At 36.8% G+C, this 17,932-nt stretch overlaps 3 protein-coding genes across 3 annotated transcripts in view; all 3 read left to right on the top strand.

Annotated features, from left to right (window-relative positions):
• Nucleotides 1-10,750, top strand: part of vps53 (VPS53 subunit of GARP complex) — a 29,973-nt gene extending 19,223 nt beyond the window's left edge. The window contains exons 15-22 of the mRNA XM_055196592.2: nucleotides 205-352; nucleotides 429-511; nucleotides 624-702; nucleotides 837-985; nucleotides 1,611-1,680; nucleotides 2,267-2,404; nucleotides 7,013-7,117; nucleotides 10,126-10,750. Of these exons, the coding sequence (XP_055052567.2) occupies nucleotides 205-352; nucleotides 429-511; nucleotides 624-702; nucleotides 837-985; nucleotides 1,611-1,680; nucleotides 2,267-2,404; nucleotides 7,013-7,117; nucleotides 10,126-10,299 (946 nt within the window). The 3' untranslated portion in view covers nucleotides 10,300-10,750. The remainder of the gene's footprint in view (nucleotides 1-204; nucleotides 353-428; nucleotides 512-623; nucleotides 703-836; nucleotides 986-1,610; nucleotides 1,681-2,266; nucleotides 2,405-7,012; nucleotides 7,118-10,125) is intronic.
• Nucleotides 10,751-13,550: 2,800 nt separating this feature from the next.
• On the top strand, nucleotides 13,551-15,900 carry rflnb (refilin B). Its single transcript, XM_055196591.2, has 3 exons — nucleotides 13,551-14,138; nucleotides 14,251-14,324; nucleotides 14,413-15,900. Exons 1-3 carry the CDS (start codon nucleotides 13,950-13,952, stop codon nucleotides 14,726-14,728), a joined length of 579 nt encoding a protein of 192 aa, XP_055052566.2. The 5' UTR covers nucleotides 13,551-13,949; the 3' UTR covers nucleotides 14,729-15,900.
• Nucleotides 15,901-17,358: 1,458 nt separating this feature from the next.
• exo5 (exonuclease 5) overlaps nucleotides 17,359-17,932 on the top strand; it is a 37,174-nt gene continuing 36,600 nt past the window's right edge. The window contains exon 1 of the mRNA XM_055196590.2: nucleotides 17,359-17,687. Coding sequence (XP_055052565.2) covers nucleotides 17,576-17,687 — 112 coding nt within the window. The 5' untranslated portion in view covers nucleotides 17,359-17,575. The remainder of the gene's footprint in view (nucleotides 17,688-17,932) is intronic.

The raw sequence follows: 17,932 nt of genomic DNA, 5'->3' as shown, positions 1-17,932 counted from the left end.
TGCCGCTCTTCAAAGGAAGAAAAATCCCCACCCGTCGCCTTGTGTAGTTTACTCAGTATTGTCTTTGGGAGTTTAAAAAAGGGGCTTTGTTTAGGAGAAGTTGTCTTGTGGTTTCCATGCACTCTTTAAACAGGGAGGGTGGTTGAGGGCCGCAGGGTGAGTCGGGGTGCTTTGGTAACCGTGTTTGTGTGTGTTTGCGTGCAGGACCAGCACAAATAGCGGTGGTCTGACCATCACCAGCTTGCTTAAGGAGAAAGAAGGCTCAGAAGTGGCTAAGTTCACCACAGAGGAGCTCTGCCTCATCTGCAGTATCCTCAGCACAGCCGAATACTGCCTGGCTACCACGCAACAGGTTCGCATGAAAGACGCACTCACCACGTTTCACAAATCAATCCATAAATGTAGACGCTAAATGTGTATGTCCACAGCTGGAGGAGAAACTTAAAGAGAAGGTGGACGCATCTCTAATAGAGAGAATCAACTTAACTGGGGAGATGGATACCTTTAGCACGTAAATACCAGTAGCACCTTTAACATGAACCCCAAAGGCTAATTTAAAACCTATTTACTGAACTTAAAAACGGTCTGTTTGTAATTTTACCATGATACTGTCTGTTTGGCAGCGTTATCTCCAATAGTATCCAGCTCTTGGTTCAGGACCTGGATGCTGCGTGTGATCCAGCCCTCACAGCTATGAGCAAGGTAACCTTTAAAACCGCCCAGAATAGACACACGTGATCCTGTTAAACTGCCATAAAGCTCAAAGTGTTGCGTCTTTTAATATACATGGGCTCCAACCAGACTTTGAACTCGGTTTCGTTTGTATGTTTGTGCAGATGCCGTGGCAGAGTGTGGAACATGTGGGAGACCAAAGCCCTTATGTGACCTCTGTAATCATGCACATCAAACAAAACGTGCCCATCATCAGAGACAACCTGGCTTCCACACGCAAATACTTCACCCAGTTCTGCATTAAATTTACCAAGTCAGTATCTCTGCTACTAGCTCATCGGCATAAGCCAAATTGTTTGGTGTTTGATGTTTGACGGGTGCATTTCCAGGCTAGGTGCTATAAACAATTGATGAGGAAAAATTAATGATAAAATAAAAAGGCTAATATTATGAAATATCTGATCAAATTGTATATGAAGGACATCTTTTTCTAAAGTGATGCTGTGTAGTGTGAATGTGAGGTTGGGGGAAAAATCTTTTGCTTGTGTTTTACATATGAATTTATATATTTAAAGGAACAGTATGTAAGAAATGTATATGAATTAATCATAAAATGGCCCTGATATGTTTAGTAGACATTAAGAAATCATTTTCATTTCAAATACTTATATCACTGACAACAGTGGTCCGGCCAGGATATTGTCATTTAAAAAGTGGAGTTGCAGCCCTCAACTGATGTTTATGTTGTCATTTTGTGCATTGATCACCAGTTGTGTGATTGCAGTACCAGTTTTAGCCACAAGTTTTGTGATTGCAATACCAGTTTTGGCCACAATCCTACTTACTGTTCCTTTAAATACATGAGTTCAGCATGGCATTGTGTATTATTATTTTTTTAATTCAAACTCTTGCTGACTGTTTTTATTCATTCATTTCAGCTCCTTCATTCCAAAGTTCATCAACCACCTGTTTAGGTGTAAGCCCATAAGCATGGTTGGAGCAGAGCAGGTACCTGAAGATTCATCTTGGTGGTCTTAAAGGGACACTCCACTTTTTTTGGAAATAGGTTCATTTCCCTAGAGTTGAAAATGTGATTTTTACTGTTTTGGAATCCATTCAGCTGATCTTCGGGTCTGGCGGTACCACTTTTAGCATAGCTTAGCATAATCCATTGAATCTCATTAGACCATTAGCATCGCACTCAAAAAATGACCAAATAGTTTCGATATTTTTGCTATTTAAAACTAAAACTTTTAATTTTCCGTCGGTCTTAGTACACGATATAACTACAGAAGAGTCAAGTTTTAAATAGGAAAAATATTGAAACTCTTTGGTTATTTTTTGCGCGATGCTAATGGTCTAATTCGATTCAATAGATTATGCTAAGCTATGCTAAAAGTGGTACCGCCAGCCACGGGGATCAGATGAATGGATTCCAAAACGGTAAAAATCAAATGTTTTACTCTAGGGGAGCTATAAAATGTGCTTGTTTTAAAAAATAGTGGAGTGTCCTTATAAGGACTTGCATGACTATAGATAATTTTGGATGAAATATGCAATATATTAATATATGTCCTTTTGTTGTCCCAAATAGCTTTTACTGGACACTCATTCACTTAAGACAGTTTTGCTAGACCTCCCTTCCATCGGCTCTCAGGTGGTCCGTAAAGCCCCGGCAAGCTACACCAAGATAGTGGTTAAGGGAATGACTCGGGCAGAGATGATCCTCAAGGTGGGAACCTCGTGTGCATTCACGGCCCTTAAATGTCGGAGAATTCTCTCGGATTATATTTTAAGCAGGTTTGCCTGTTGAGAAGTTCAATATAGGAAAGTCTTTAATGATCATCTGCTCATAAAGCTTTGCATGGTCCAGCGCTCGGTTGGAGTTATTTACCGAGCTGTGTGCGTCTGGTTTAATGAGCGTTCTCCCAGAGACAGGAAGTGTTCACATGCCTTGGCTGTCCTGCCTGAAGCCCTAGCAGAGTACTGCTGCTTACATGGAAACCACACTTTAATATTCCCTGCCAACAGCTTTATATATGCATTTAGAATTGTGACATATGTGTTCCTTTAAATTAAACTTTCTCAATAAATCCCAAATTTTAAGACCACATACAGGTTAGTTGGGGAGAACTGAGGAGTTATGGAAATATCTGAGTATGTCTACATGCATCTTTTATGAGAGAAAATCCTGTTTAATGATAGGTCCCTGTTAATGTGATGACTGGATTGATACTAAGCAGTAAGGAATGTAGAATACAATGGCGTGTGCCTTTGTGAATCTTCCTCTCCCCGATCTCCAGACCCACCTTATTCTCCCTGACCCTTGTCTCCAGCCCTACCCATGCTCCACAGGCTTTTATTAGCCTCTCCAGGGCTTTCCTGCTCCTGGTCTTTTAACTGCCTGGAATTCTTCTGTAATCCCCCTAATGTTCAACATGGGATCAGTTCTAATTGTGCAAGATCATGCAAGGGCCATTTACAACAAGAGAAAACACAATAGGAAAACCGGGGCCAGTCAGTAACACCTCATGACCTGATTTATGGAGTATGTTGAGCAATGTAGTCTTACAGTATGTGGACTCTCAAAATAGGCATTTGTTGATCACAAACACATCAGCTGAATATAAGACATTGGACATGTATACGAAGAGCTTAGATGCAAAAGTCGATAAACGGCTTCAAAAATGAGATATTTATATTGACCAAATACGCTCAGCACGTTTTATACAGTCATTCATCGAATAATTTTGTTTCAAATCTGCTTAACCCCGGCCTAAGGCTATTCAGAAATACCAGTTTGTTGGCAGAATCTGTTAAATGCCACAATAATTTTTCAGCAAAGTGCACGGAGGAAGAATTGAATGAACAAAGTCTAAAGGAAGTTTATATTAGGATATTGAAACATTTTTTGAGCCTTTTATTTTTATTCAGAAAGGTCAGTAAAGAGTGACTGACTGAAATGTAGATTTGTGCATGTACTTAGGTGGTTTTGCAGTGAAAGACATTTAGATTTGTTGAATACCAATGAAATGACATTTGTAAAAATAAGGCATTTAATTTAATGACTTATGCTGCGTTTACACCAGCCGCGGTAGAGGCGTCAAGTGCAGGTGATTTCAATGTTAAGTCAATGTGAAGACGCACTGATGCGCTTCTGGAGGTCTCGTGGCTCGATTGAGGCGTTTAGCCTGGCGCGGAAGACGTGATTCCGCCTCAGTCGCAGGTACAGTTCGCGCGAATTGAGCGTTGGCGTGACAAACGCGCGAGTTGAAAATTTTGAACTTTGGCGGAAAAACGCACCGCGTTAAGCAATCAGGAGCTTGCTGTAGTAGTGAAGCCACTCCCATGACGTAAATTTCCACGTAAATGTCTCGATGACTATAATTTCACGCGTGAATGAAGCGAGTAAACTCAAAGAGGCTGTTTACACTTGGCATTAACATGCGTTTTCATCGATCGGATCACAAGTGGACGCCATGTGTAAATGGTGTTCAAAATGTTTTTAGCTTGTCCACTTTCAACCACATTCAGAGGTAGTCGAAACCCCTTTCGATCAGATTGCTTTTGTAGTGTAAACGCACATGTGATTGAATGTGTTCGAACAGCCACACGCGACCGCCTTCTCTCCGCCCATTTCAGCTCTAATCTGAGGTATTGAACACAATGTTTTACGTCTTTTTGTCTTTTCGCAATGTACAGCGCTATAACTTTCATTGATAAAACTAAAGCGGCTGATCTCCGCAGTTTCATTTTGTAAGCGTGTGAAAGTTGTGCGATCTTATTGCATCAATTGCGCTGATCCATTTCATTCTAGGGACAAATCCTAGGATTGTAAATGGACATGTTAAAAATCTGAAAATGTTTTGCACTTAATAAAGCCACATAGTCCAGTATGTAGATATCGGAAAACAATTTAACATATTATATCAATGCATTGAAATTACTGAACCTAAACATAAGAGCCTATTGCTAAAATGCTAATTTACGAAACGAATAAACATGTCAGAATCACTTAGAGGGTTTTGCATCTGAACTCTTTACATACTGTACAAGCTCATGGCCAATGACCTAAAATGCATGTTTACATGCATTGCCTGTTTTTGGACAGTTGAAGGGCTGCATAACATGAACCCGGCTTTGATCTTGACCTGCATATAAAATCTGGTTAGCATTTAATGACTCTGTTTCAAGGGCTTCAGGTGCTTCAAAGGTAATTACTTCCATCTATATCAGCAGTTCTTGGTAAAGCAGTTCAAAGACAAATCAGCTATATTTCAACATGTTCTTTTGCTTCAGCATCATTTACATCATTATTCATTTAGGAGACACTTTTGTCCAAATCAAATTAAAAATGAGAAATTAACTAACATTCTGGGTTCTGATTATTGGTATATTATTTTCGGTTGTATTCATAGTGTGAACAAAAGCATAGTCGTTTGCGACCTCAGTCCCGCTGTGTCATCGTTTTTTTCTTACATCAGTGAATAGCAAGTTTATGGTCGAAATGTGACCTTCATTGCTGGTGGCGGATTGGTTGTCCACATGATGCTCGTTACAGGGTAAACATGGAGCGTAATTTGTTAAAGATGGCTTTATTTTAGCTGGGAATGGATTCCTGCCCATCTTAGGGCCCAAACCTCAGAGAGATGTGAAGCTGGAAGAGGTAGTTCTAGCCAAGCATGCTGCTGCTGCCTGTGAGACGTGGCTGTTTTCCACACACTCTTAAACCCCCCACCCCCATTGTGGCTCTTTTTTGGAAGTGAACGGAAAGACAGACTTTCTTCCCCTTATCCCCTTTTCATTCTCTCGGTCTCCCTCTCTCTAAATATTTTCTTTTTCTCATTTATGAGGTAACTGCAACAAGCCTCTTCAAGGTTTTTCTTTGGACTGTCTCCAGGACAGTCGCTAAATAAATCAGTCTGTGGTAATGAAGGAACGTTCAGAATTCAAGACGATCCAAAGTGTTCCACGTCCATCTTCATTTTAGCCCTTACATATCATGGCAAGTATAGAGAGAAAACAGCAAAGGTTAATGAGTATTGTATGAAGAAATGCCGTTTAGGTTGACTTTTAATTTCCCAAACGTATCTGTCAACCATGTGGTCCTCTGCCTTGTTACAAATCTAAATAGTCACAATTCTCCCGCCCTTGGATCGAAACAAAATTGATTCACAGTGCAGGTCTGTTGCCTATTTAACCTCTTTTTACTGCTCACTCGAGAGTCTCTTATTATAGACCCGAAAAATTACCGGTGAGGCTAATTCAGATTCATTCAAGCCTGCCGTACTTGCGCTGTTAAATGTGGGCCTTAAAGGAATATTCCATTTTCTTAAAAGAAAAATCCAGATAATTTACTCACCACCATGTCATCCAAAATGTTGATGTCTTTCTTTGTTCAGTCGAGAAGAAATTGTGTTTTTTGGGGGAAACATTGCAGGATTTTTCTAGTTTTGGTGGACTTTGATAGAGCCCAACATTTAATGCTTAACTCAACACTTAACAGTTTTTTTCAACGGAGTTTCAAAGGACTATAAACGATCCCAAACGAGGCATAAGGGTCTTATCTAGCGAAACGATTGTCATTTTTGTCAAGAAAAATAAAAAACAACTTCTCGTCTAGATCCGGTCGTGATGCGTCAGCGTGACCCCACGCAATACATCATGACGTCAAGAGGTCACAGAGGATGAACGCGAAACTCCGCCCCAGTGTTTACAAGTGTGGAGAAAGAGGACCGTTCCGACGTTGTTGTATGTCAACTGATACTAATTAATGTCTTTGTGGCAGTTTATTGTTTACAATGGTTCGCAAATGTGTGTTTTATATATGTAACACGTGGCCTCCCTACGTCACTATGCATTTACGTTAGGTTGCGCTGGACCGGATCTAGACGAGAAGTTGTGGTTTAAAAGTGGATATTTTTGAGTTTTCTTGTCAAAAATGACAATCGTTTCGCTAGATAAGACCCTTATGCCTCGTTTGGGATCGTTTTGTAGTCCTTTGAAACTCTGTTGAAAAAAACTGTTAAGTGTTGAGTTAAGTATTAAATGTTGGGCTCTATTAAAGTCCATTAAAATGAGAAAAATCCTGCAATGTTTTCCTCAAAAAACATAATTTCTTCTCGACTAAACAAAGAAAGACATCAACATTTTGGATGACATGGTGGTGAGTAAATTATCTGGATTTTTCTTTTAAGAAAATGGAATATTCCTTTAAATAGACACTTCAAGTTTTGGTCTTAGTTTATGGTACGTTCCACAGTGGGACTCATTTGGGAATGTTTAGATGTTCAGAGAGCCCAACTATAGATTATCAAACTTATTTCTCTTCACCTCTCAGGTCGTCATGGCCCCTCATGAGCCGTCAGTGGTCTTTGTGGACAACTACATCAAGCTTCTTGCTGACAGCAATCCTGAGACTTTCCAGAAGATTTTGGATATGAAGGTGAGCCTGGTTTACATTTTCTTGACATTTGGAGTTTTCAGAGAATTTAGCAAATTTTTCTAATTATGCGCTTCTCTAAAATCTGGAATATACTATGGCTATGTTTACATTAATGCGTTTATCCTTTAAAACGCGTTACTTTTGCTACGTTTACGCCTTTCATCTACACTACATCACCGTTTTCTACCCTCATAAACGGATTCGTTCGCAAACGCTGAAGACCCTGTTTTAGTTTGAGAACTCAGACGTTGCTCTGAGTGTAAATGAACGTAGACGGAGTCTTATGTAAACGAACAGGTGATGTTAACGTGACAGCGCATCATTTTCAAAGTAAACATTATTTTATTAATGTAAATGTTGGTTTGCAACGGAGGTTTTGCCAAAAATAGTAAACATCTACCAACCAGCTATTATAAACGCTATATCGGATTGTTTTAACATGTATCCTTATAGATAATGTCTGTTTTATATTAATATTTGAGTATTGTTGGGTTTAATGTGTTTATGTTTTGTTTAAATTAAGTTAGCTTACGAAAGATAGACTGTAATTTTAAACGCATATAGGCGTTGCAAAGGCCAATAGGAAGGGAGAATTGTAATGGGTCAGACATTATTTTCCAGTTTAATGTAAGTTTTGTTTGCTACTTTAAAATGAATTTCGTTTCAGATAATTTGTCTCTTAATTTTAATCGATGTTTTGTTGATAAGTTTTGTGAATATAAATTAATAAAAACAATAAACTCAACGTCATTAATATATAATGCTCGTTTAGGTGTTTGCGCTTTTAGCTATTTGTGTGTTGATAGCGGAGGACGTGCATGGACCTCGCACACTTTTAAAAATTAATGCAATAAGCATTTCTGGTAGGCTAAAGCAATACTTCACCTCTTACTATGTTTGATTGAAGTTTGCATTTGCTGAAATTTATTTTTGCTTCAAGTTCGCTGCTCTTTAGTACTTTTCACTTGAATGCTTCCTTTTTAAATCATAAAGACCTTTCTGTTTAGTTATAAAATCAAAATTAACCTATTAATCATATTAATATGTTGTAGGGGGGAGCTAGAACAGTATAAGTGTTTATGTTTTGTTTAAATTTAGTTAGCTTACGAAAGATAGATTTTAAACGCCATATAGGCGTTGTAAAGGCCAATATGAAGGGAGAATTGTAATGGGTCATACATTATTTTCCAGTTTAATGTAAGTTTTGTTTGCTACTTTAAAATGAATTTCGTTTCAGATAATTTGTCTCTTAATTTTAATCGATGTTTTGTTGATAAGTTTTGTGAATATAAATTAATAAAAACAATAAACTCAACGTCATTAATATATAATGCTCGTTTAGGCGTTGCGCTTTTAGCTATTCTGTGTTGCTAGCGGAGGACGTGCACGGACCTCGCACACTTTTAAAAATTAATGCAATAAGCATTTCTGGTAGGCTAAAGCAGTACTTCACCTCTTACTATGTTTGATTGAAGTTTGCATTTGCTGAAATTTATTTTTGCTTCAAGTTCGCTACTGTTTAGTACTTGAATGCTTTCTTTTTAAATCATGAAGAAGACCTTTCTGTTAAGTTATAAAATCAAAATTAACCTATTAATCATATTAATATGTTGTAGGGGGGAGATAGAAGAGTATAAGACTTTCCCAAACACATTTTTATAGATTCAAAAATAGTGTCTGTTATAGTTGCCAGCAAAGGACCCAGGTATGACTTTTTGTCAATATCGCACACCCCTAGGCTGTGTAAAAGTAATAAGTTATTTTACACTTTTATGCGCATGCCCAGTTACATGATTGGTCATGTTTCATGCGTTTATGGTGGTGTATAGTGTGGATGAAGATTCTTTTTAAAATGCCAGTATAAACGAGGATCGTTTTCATTTTAAAATGCCGTTTTAAAACGCAAATGCTCTAATGTAAATGGCCTAAATAATGTTAAATAATGGAGTGAATTGTTCTTTTGAATAGGTTAATTTCAAGGAATTGTGTTGAACTAGTTCAGTATGATTAAACCAAACCAGTATGATTTTTAAAAATCCTGCAGTGATCACAAACAGTGTAATGGGGATTGTGGGTACCCTGATAAAAGTAGCTGCGTTCGTAATCACCTACGCCCATAATATAATAATTATGAGCGGCTAATCGACCTATGGCAATATACCGGTTCTTTTTCTGAGCAATACCGTCTATAGATGGTTTCAGCACTAACAACAAAAACAAATGGCTTTCGTGGAACAAACATAACTTTTAGTAAACTGCACTAAGAATCAATAACAACAAAGTCCTTTTAGAGTAGTTTATTTCTGATAACAAGCAAAATAAACAAATAGATTACCTTAGTTCATAGTAGGGGTCAGCGATTAAATTGCCTGCGATTCTCATGTGTAAAGCCAATTTTGTGATTAGTAGTAAATCGCATTCTGCATTCTACGTGGCATTGATACAACAAGGTGCTGAAAGCATTCTTTAGAAATGTTGGCCCATATTGATAAGACAGCATCTTGCAGTTGATGGAGATTTGTGGGATACACATCCAGGGCACGAAGCTCCCGTTCCACCACATCCCAAAGATGCTCTATTGGGTTGAGATCTGGTGACTGTGGGGGCCATTTTAGCACAGTGAATTCATTTTCATGTTCAAGAAACCAATTTGAAATGATTCGAGCTTTGTGACATGGTGCATTATCCTTTTGGGAGTACTCATCAGAGGATGGGTCATAAAGGGATGGACATGGTCGGAAACAATGCTCAGGTAGGCCGTGGCATTAAAACGATGCCCAATTGACACTAAGGAGGGGCCTAAAGTGTGCCAAGAAAACATCCCCCACTCCATTACACCATTGCATTAATGAGAAATTGCACAGGTGTTCCTAATAATCCTTTAGGTGAGTGTAGAATGTACAGTTTTAATGATAAAGCAGTTGGCAATTCATCTAATTCAGAACATACTGTGACAGTATGCGATTTTGGACGCAGAAAGTATCTAATCTCTCTACTTTTGTGTATAGGGCCTGAAACGGAGCGAGCAGAGTAGTATGCTGGAGCTTTTCAGACAGAGGTTGCCCACTCCCCCATCAGGATCGGATGGTGGTCCATCAATGTCTTTCAGTGCCCCAACCCCTGAACAAGAATCCTCACGCATCCGCAGATTGGAAAAGCTCATCAAAAATAGAATTCAATGAATCAGCGTGAGCTTTATTCACTTTAATTTGCACACCCTTCTACATTTCTGCTAAGGTGTGAGAAAATGTGTACACTTTAATGCTAAACATGGAAATAAGGTGTAAATATTACTATGTGTCTCCTGTTTGTATTTATGTTCTCTTACTGATGATCAGTGTGTAGTTTTGGAGGTATACGTTTTTATGACGTGAGTTACTGTGAGCCTTCAATGCATTATGATATTTCCTCTAACTGCAGCATATTGGTGGCATGAATGAGCGATTATGCCTTTCTCTGCTCCATTTTACAACACTAAAAGCCTTTCATAGTGTACGTCAATAACTTTGTTTTATGTTTGCACTTGAAGCTAATACAAAGGACAGGGTGGGCCGGATAAATAACCTGCTGGTTCTCCAGCACAAAGTCTTCTGGAGAGGGATTTCCAAACATTAAAAAGTGATTTAAAACCAACGTTGTGTAATTGTCCACTCACTGTGCGCAAGTGAAATGGGAGTTCACATATTACAAGGTCTCCAGGTTAAGTCTTGGGGACTTCACAACAAGGAGCCTGGGATTTCCTGTCTCCCGCTAAAATGACAAACCAGTTGTTTTGGCTTTTAAAATGCTTTCCCAGGTTTGCGTCAAAAGAAGTATGTTGTAGATGTTGTAACCCTGCAGGAGCTGTAAAGAAGAAATATTTACCAGTCGCGCTTTCCTGAAGCAGAGAGATTTTCTTTGCTAACAATAACTGTAGTTTATTGGAAAATATTGAAATGCAGAAGTATAAGATGATGATCAATTTTTTTTATTTAAGTCATCTTCTGTCCAATTGTTTGTTTTGTCATAAGTGCTTGGCATAATTTATTATATAGTCTTTATAATAACATATTTCTATGAATATTGGAATCTTTGATTTTGTTCTTATAAGTTTGTTCTTGATAATTGTTGCTTCTCTGCACTTGTTTTTGTATTTGTTAACAGGCCTCACCTGCTGTGCTTTTTACAGCCAGAACATTGAATGAATGTATGATTTATATGTTGAGAATGGGTTAATAAGATTGCAATTATATTAAAGGAATAGTTCACCCAAATATAAAAACTCATCATTTACTCACCCTCAAGTTGCCCCAAAGTTTTTGTTTTGCTGAACACAAAGGTAAATATTTTAATGAATGTTTGTTCGAAGAAAAACCTAGGAGGAAAAAATATGAAAGTCAGTGGTGCTCCAAAACTGGTTACAAGGAATTGCAGTTAAGTAATGATGACAGTATTTTCATTTTTGGGTGAACTATCACTTTAACAATAAGTTTGATGATTAATGTTGTTAACTGCTTTTAATGCAAACATTCCTGCCTTATTAACTTTTTTAAAACCACTGCAGAAACAAATTCTTGTCAATAAAAGTCTGACAACGATTTTGTTGGTTATTTCAGTTATTTGATAAAAGATGAAAAATGTACGAGTAAGAAATGATGTTAAAGGCGGAGTGCATGATTTCTAAAAGCCAATGTTGATATTTGAAATCACCTAAACAAACACCCCTATACCCCAATAGAATCTGGATTTTCTTTTGATAGACCCACCCCACACAAGCGCAACCCAGGCAACGATGTTGGCCCCTTACTGCTGATTGGCCACAAGTGTGTTTTGGTACTCGGCCTGACTCCCTTTTCAAAGTGTTTTTCAAAAATCACATATGAAACCTTATCGTAGTGTTACCAATTACTGACTTTCTGCTCAAACAGAATTTGGACATTGAGTGGGTCCTTCTTCTTTCAAAATAGCCAATATTTTATTAAAATCATAATGAAATAGAAGTAGAAAAAAGGTAGTGCGGGACTTTTGTCTATTGAGAATTAATTGGATCGTTTGAAGTTGGGTCACTGCTATTTGCTAATCGCTGTGATCTTTTCCTCTGCCCTGTCCTTCCGTCATTCCTCGTGACTGGAAGAGAGATCATTTCGAGGAGGGGAGGAGATTTGCGTTTTTAATTAAAGATTATGTGGGCACTTGAATGTTTTAAAAATAATGAAGCTCACAGATGGGCACTTTGTAAAAATACCACATTATTCCAAAAAATTTTGTTTTTAATTTCTTAATTGTGACTTTAAAGCCAACTTAAAAATAGCAATTAGTTTACTTCTCAACCCTTTTTATTAAATGCTTTAAAAGTAATAACAATCATCATCGTCAGCCTGGAATTTTTTTGTTATTTAAGAACAAGAACATTGCGTACATATAAGAGGATCACAATGTGTTTATTATTACATTCAAAATATCTACCAATGGATAAAATCAAAGGAAGAATTAAAATAAAATAAAAAACAACATGGGGATATTTTATAATAAATCAATAAAAGAAAAGGTTTCAAAAATTGTATACATTAATTTTGCTTTTATTTCTAAGATTTTTAATATTTTCAACATAATTCTTTAGTTTTGTTCTAAATCTGTTGTTTTCTGTTTTAAATGAAGTGCTGTTGGGTTTGTTGTTTACCTGTTTTGTATGTAAGTCTTTCTTCACACAGTTACTTTTATAATACAAAAAATATCCTTACCAGCTAATTTTTTATTTAATTTTAACTTTTTTGAATATCAAGAAATTAACCATGGTTTTACTAAAGTTAAAAACAAAAAACATGGTTACTGTAGTAAAACCAAGGTAACCGCAAAATAACCATTGTTTTCAAAAACCATAGTTAAACCATGGCTAGTGTAGTAAAACCATGGTTTTGCTTATAGTAATCAATACACCAAAAAACATGGTTACTACACTTTTACCACAATAAAACTATGGTCCACATCAATCCAAAAAGACTGAGTAAATATACATTAATATTAAATAAATGTTTTATGAATTCTACTTCTAATTTGCAAAAAATCCAAGTAACCTCCATATCTCTAACGAATTTGAAGACTCCTTGTTTCACTGGACAAATTAAATGAAGCAATTTAATAGGTTAACGTTAACCTTATTGGTGAGTGTCAGGCTGGAATCTGATGAGAAGTGCAAAACGATGTCATAAAAATCATCGATCAGTATGTGGTGGAAGTGAGAGGCTATAAGTTTTAAATGCTTGGAACACACTGCAGGTTATATATTCTTAACACCACCAACATATTCAGAAAGTAACATACTGGGACTGTAATTATATGTTTGATTTTAAACATGTTTGACACTTGAAAGGGCGGGGCTTGTGGTTCTCTCTAATTGGTCCTCCAATCAGCAGCGAGAGGCAGTTTGGTAGGCGTTCCCCTACGTGCGGTTGCTTGTAAAACAATGAACGACTTTGAGAGTGAACAGTTGTGAATGCAAGTAGGCTGGCAAGTGTTGAGACCCACATTTTCTTCTCTGATGACTGAAAACGCTGAAATGTAAAGTAAAGGAGATTTCCTCCACTTTACTTTTTATAAACCTATTTGAACTTGAAGACAACGGTCACACTCAGCAGCTTCTTCAGGTCTGCATTTCTGCAAGTCTCGAGGAGGAAACGGGAGCGCCACGACACGGATTATCGACACGGCACCTCACAGCTGTTTTGCTTTATACAAAACATTTGGATCACTGTTGGACCCCAAGATTTGTACATTATTATATTTCAATAGATACGTTTGTGTTTGGAACGTGCCTCAAGTTTGCCGTTTTTTTGTGGAGCGACTTTAAAAAGCAATGGTGGGGAGGCTTAATTTACAGCATGTGTCTGATGACGATCCGCTGGATATGAATTTCAAAGCTGATCGGCCTCTTGACAGTCCGGACTCTGGTTTGCCTCCGAGCCCGAGTCCAAGTGTTTGGTTACTGCAGGGCACCGGGACTGTCACCCCCATTACTGAGGATGAAAGCAGAGAGTCAGCTGTGGTATGTGAAAATCTTATTTATTCAAGCACCTTTTTAACTTTGACTGTGGTCTGACCTTGCTTTAGGAAAACATTTATGCCATAACTGCGTATATTGCATCCAAATATTGCAGGTTCCAGTTAAATTGCATGCATTGTCCTTTGGAGAGGGCATTGAACTAGATCCTCTTCCATCAAAAGAAATAAGGTGATTTTTTTTTTACTCTGCCACATGATTTAAGTGTTTCACTTTTGGTGATGGGTTATTTATTAACGTGTTACATGTGTTGTTACAGATATACATCATCAGTGCGTTATGACTCAGATCGACACTTCATCCAGGATGTGACCCTGCAACCCAGAGGTCTGGGGTTGGAGATGTGCAGCCAGACAATTTTGGCCCTGCCACAAAGCACCTGGAGACATTACAAGACCCAGCTCGAGTTTCAGCCCCGTCAGAGGGTGCAGCGCTACCAAAGCACCACTATTGTGTACCCCAAACACACCCGGACCTTCTACACCACCCAGCTCAACTATGATGGGCACAAGCTGGCCAAGCGCTTCTTTTCTGCTGTAGAGCTGCAGGCGTCTGACTGCAAGGCTGGTCTTTGAAAGACAGACGGGTATTTGTGCCTGACATTACGCCCATATGTACCAATTATAAACCACCGCCTGCATTCATTGTGAGTCCCAGGAGACAAAAAAGGAAACTTGGACTTAAATTGTTGCCAGTTGGAAAGGGGTTCCCAAGAAAGACTTGCATTTTTTAAAGGTTTTTTTTAAGGTTGAAGGAAAGTAAGCAACTGTGTTGCTTTTGTTTTTAAGAGGTTTTTAAGAGTGACACGCAGATGGTTTGCTTCATCAATGCTCTGTAGTGGTATAACGTGGTTAATAGTATGGTTTTTAATTGTATGTACTAGTGTGGTTGGTTATTTAATGGTTAGATTTCAGATGTTGCTGATCTTGGACCATCACTGCTTTGAAAGGTTAGATTTATTGCTCACACATAGGTTGTCACAGAGGGATGTGGGAAAGCAGACCCCTTCATTAATTCAGTTCTAGAATAATAAAGCATATTTGGGTTTAGTTACGAAGGTGGAGCTTTTTATACTAATTTTTTCACAAATTAAATGGTTGTATTTCACTGAGACCTACAGTATATGAAAGAATTGACATGTATTTTTCTTAACGGACAGGGTATTTGGGTTTGTTTGCACAAGGTTAATGGGTATATCCATGTAGAAATATTTGAATCATTAACTTCATCTGAACCTAACCTTATCTGCATATTTTTACTACTGTAAGTCTTTTTTTGGACATATTTATGCTTAACTTCAGTGTCTCTACTTGGTTTTAGGAAGTTGTAAAGATTTCATCTTTATCATTTACTTGTGAAGGAAAGCTAAATAGTTGGGTTAGCATTAGAGATTAACCCAATACTGCAGACTGAGGTTTTGTAGACCAGTATTTGAAATAAATTATAATGTAAATAACTTTCAAACAGCACTTCAGTCTAAATGTATGTTTTATCAGTGGGACTTTTATTCTACTATTTATTTCCTGTTTGTTTTTATTTGTTATTAATTTTCATCTGCGTCATTGTTAGGGAGGCATAATCGTTGCAACTGTTTTTGTAGTTGTGCTGTTGTTATTTTAAAACAATATAGGATAATTATTTAAATTGTTTTATATTGTTTTAATGAAAATTATCGCAGTGAGAATAATTAAGACAGCAAGTAACTTTTAAAATGAAATAAATTCATGATTGGTGATTCGTAATTGGATTTAAAGTGTTGGATTTATTTTAAGTGTGTGTGAACAGTTATGTTCCCAAATTTTCATTGTTCTCGAGCGCCCCTTAGAGGTTTGAGTTCAGTACTGTCTGAAATCACGGATAATAAAATAATCAATCTACTGAGTCAGCACTTCCACCCACCTCTGTGACTTGTTCGTGGATTTGACATCTTTTTTGAGTGATTATTGGGTTTGGCTACAGACATAGACATTATTTGCACATATTTTTTTTGGTGTGCTTAAGATGCTTCTAGGTGTGAAGAGATCCTAAAATGTTCGTCATTGTCAATTGGCCTCGTCTTTATTCATCTTTCATCGTAAAATTGCTGTAGTAAAATAAATTAACTGATTAATTATTAATAATACATTAAAAAAGCAAGTTTAATTTACAATTGTATTGTTCAGTTGAATTCAAATTGATGTCAGGGGTGCTTTCACAATTTTACATTGTTGCAAATCAACTTTACAGATTTTAAACATTTTAGAGAGCAGTGTTGGGTAAGTTACTCAAAGTAATTAATTACTAGTAATTAATTGCTAGTTACTAATTACATCTTCAATGCTGTAATTAGATTACTGTACAAATTACTCTCTTCAAACAGTATTTAATTACTTATTATAATTAATTACCAATACGTATTAATTACTTTCTAAATCCTATTTAGTAATGATACAAAGTTAGGCTGAAAACGGCTCAAATAAATTATATAAAAGAACATTAAAAATATACCAATTCTCATTATTAACAAACTATTAACTACTTTCCCTCCAATGTAGTCCTAATTACTGCCTATTAATACTTAGTAAAGTAGTTGTTAAGTTTGGGTAGGATTAAGGATGTAGAATAAGGTTTTGCAGAATCAGGCATTAATATGTGCTTTTTTAGGTATTTATAAACAGCCAATAATGTCAATGCTAATAACCAACCAGTTAATGGAGAGAATTGTAAACTACACAATGTTACCATTATTCCTATTAACTCACCCAGTATTTAAAGTGAGAAGGATACATAAAAACATGCACTTTAAATTTTGATGTTAAATCCACTATTGTATTACACATAACTGTTCTACAGTCCATATACACTGTATTTAGTTAAATTACATCAGAGGTAACTGTAATTAAACTACTGGAAAGATAAGAGTAATGCCTTACTTTTTAGGAAAAAGTAATTAAATTACAGTAGCTAATTACTTAGTAACTAGTTTCTCCCATCACTGGTAGAGACGTAAGGAGAAACAAAATCACAAACTAGATACTAACTTAAAAAAATATAGAATTTGAATAACTCATCAAATTATAAATATTCTTAATTTTAAATATGTAAATTTTTTGTAAAAGTGTAAATATCATTTAACGATTGTCTAATGATTCTGAGCCGATAAGAGAGTAAAAAGTAATGTTAAAATAGGCGGGTCTTTGGTGGGCATCACATCAGCCAATCAAATACATTATAGTTAAGACGTTAAAGGGGGCGGAGCATCGCTGTGTTATCTTCGAGCATGTCGTACTATGAAATATTACGAAATGCATTAAATGGTGCTGTAAACAGCTGATTAAACTACGGGCGTGTTTATGATATGAACATGACGACAGCATTTTCCGAATTATTTGCATGAAGATAAGAATGAGTTGAAAGATTCTGGTCGTGAGTTTCGTTTCGAGATGGATGCGTCTGGATCACAGCAACAGCAGCAGCAGCAGCAGCTCGATGATGATTGGGATGATTTCAGTGACTCTGAACTTCTTGATGTTTCAACCGAGCTACAAAGCATCGGTAAAGATTGTGTTATTTTCATTGTAAACAGAATTCAACGGAGTCTGTGTGTGCTTATTTATGTAATTCCTGACACAAGATAGCACCATCATAAATATATTTGTTTTTAACGATTATATTTAGTATAGTAAACCACAGTAAAATGCCTAAATAGTGTACTGTTTAAACCTTACCATAGCAAATATTATTAAAACACTTAATGTTTACTATGGTTAAACTTTATTAATTAACTGTAGTTAATAGCT

Source organism: Misgurnus anguillicaudatus, chromosome 24 (genome assembly GCF_027580225.2).
Source record: "Misgurnus anguillicaudatus chromosome 24, ASM2758022v2, whole genome shotgun sequence".
Lineage (NCBI taxonomy): Eukaryota > Metazoa > Chordata > Actinopteri > Cypriniformes > Cobitidae > Misgurnus > Misgurnus anguillicaudatus.
Note: the sequence above shows the minus strand (reverse complement) of the source record. Positions and strands in the feature narration are given on the sequence as shown.

Excerpts from the sequence above, each read along its gene's own strand:
- rflnb (XM_055196591.2), top strand. The coding sequence starts at position 13,950 with ATGGTGGGGAGGCTTAATTTACAGCATGTGTCTGATGACGATCCGCTG. Across the intron at positions 14,139-14,250 it reads AAAGCAGAGAGTCAGCTGTG|GTTCCAGTTAAATTGCATGC; the intron begins GTATGTGAAAAT and ends CAAATATTGCAG. Across the intron at positions 14,325-14,412 it reads CTTCCATCAAAAGAAATAAG|ATATACATCATCAGTGCGTT; the intron begins GTGATTTTTTTT and ends GTGTTGTTACAG.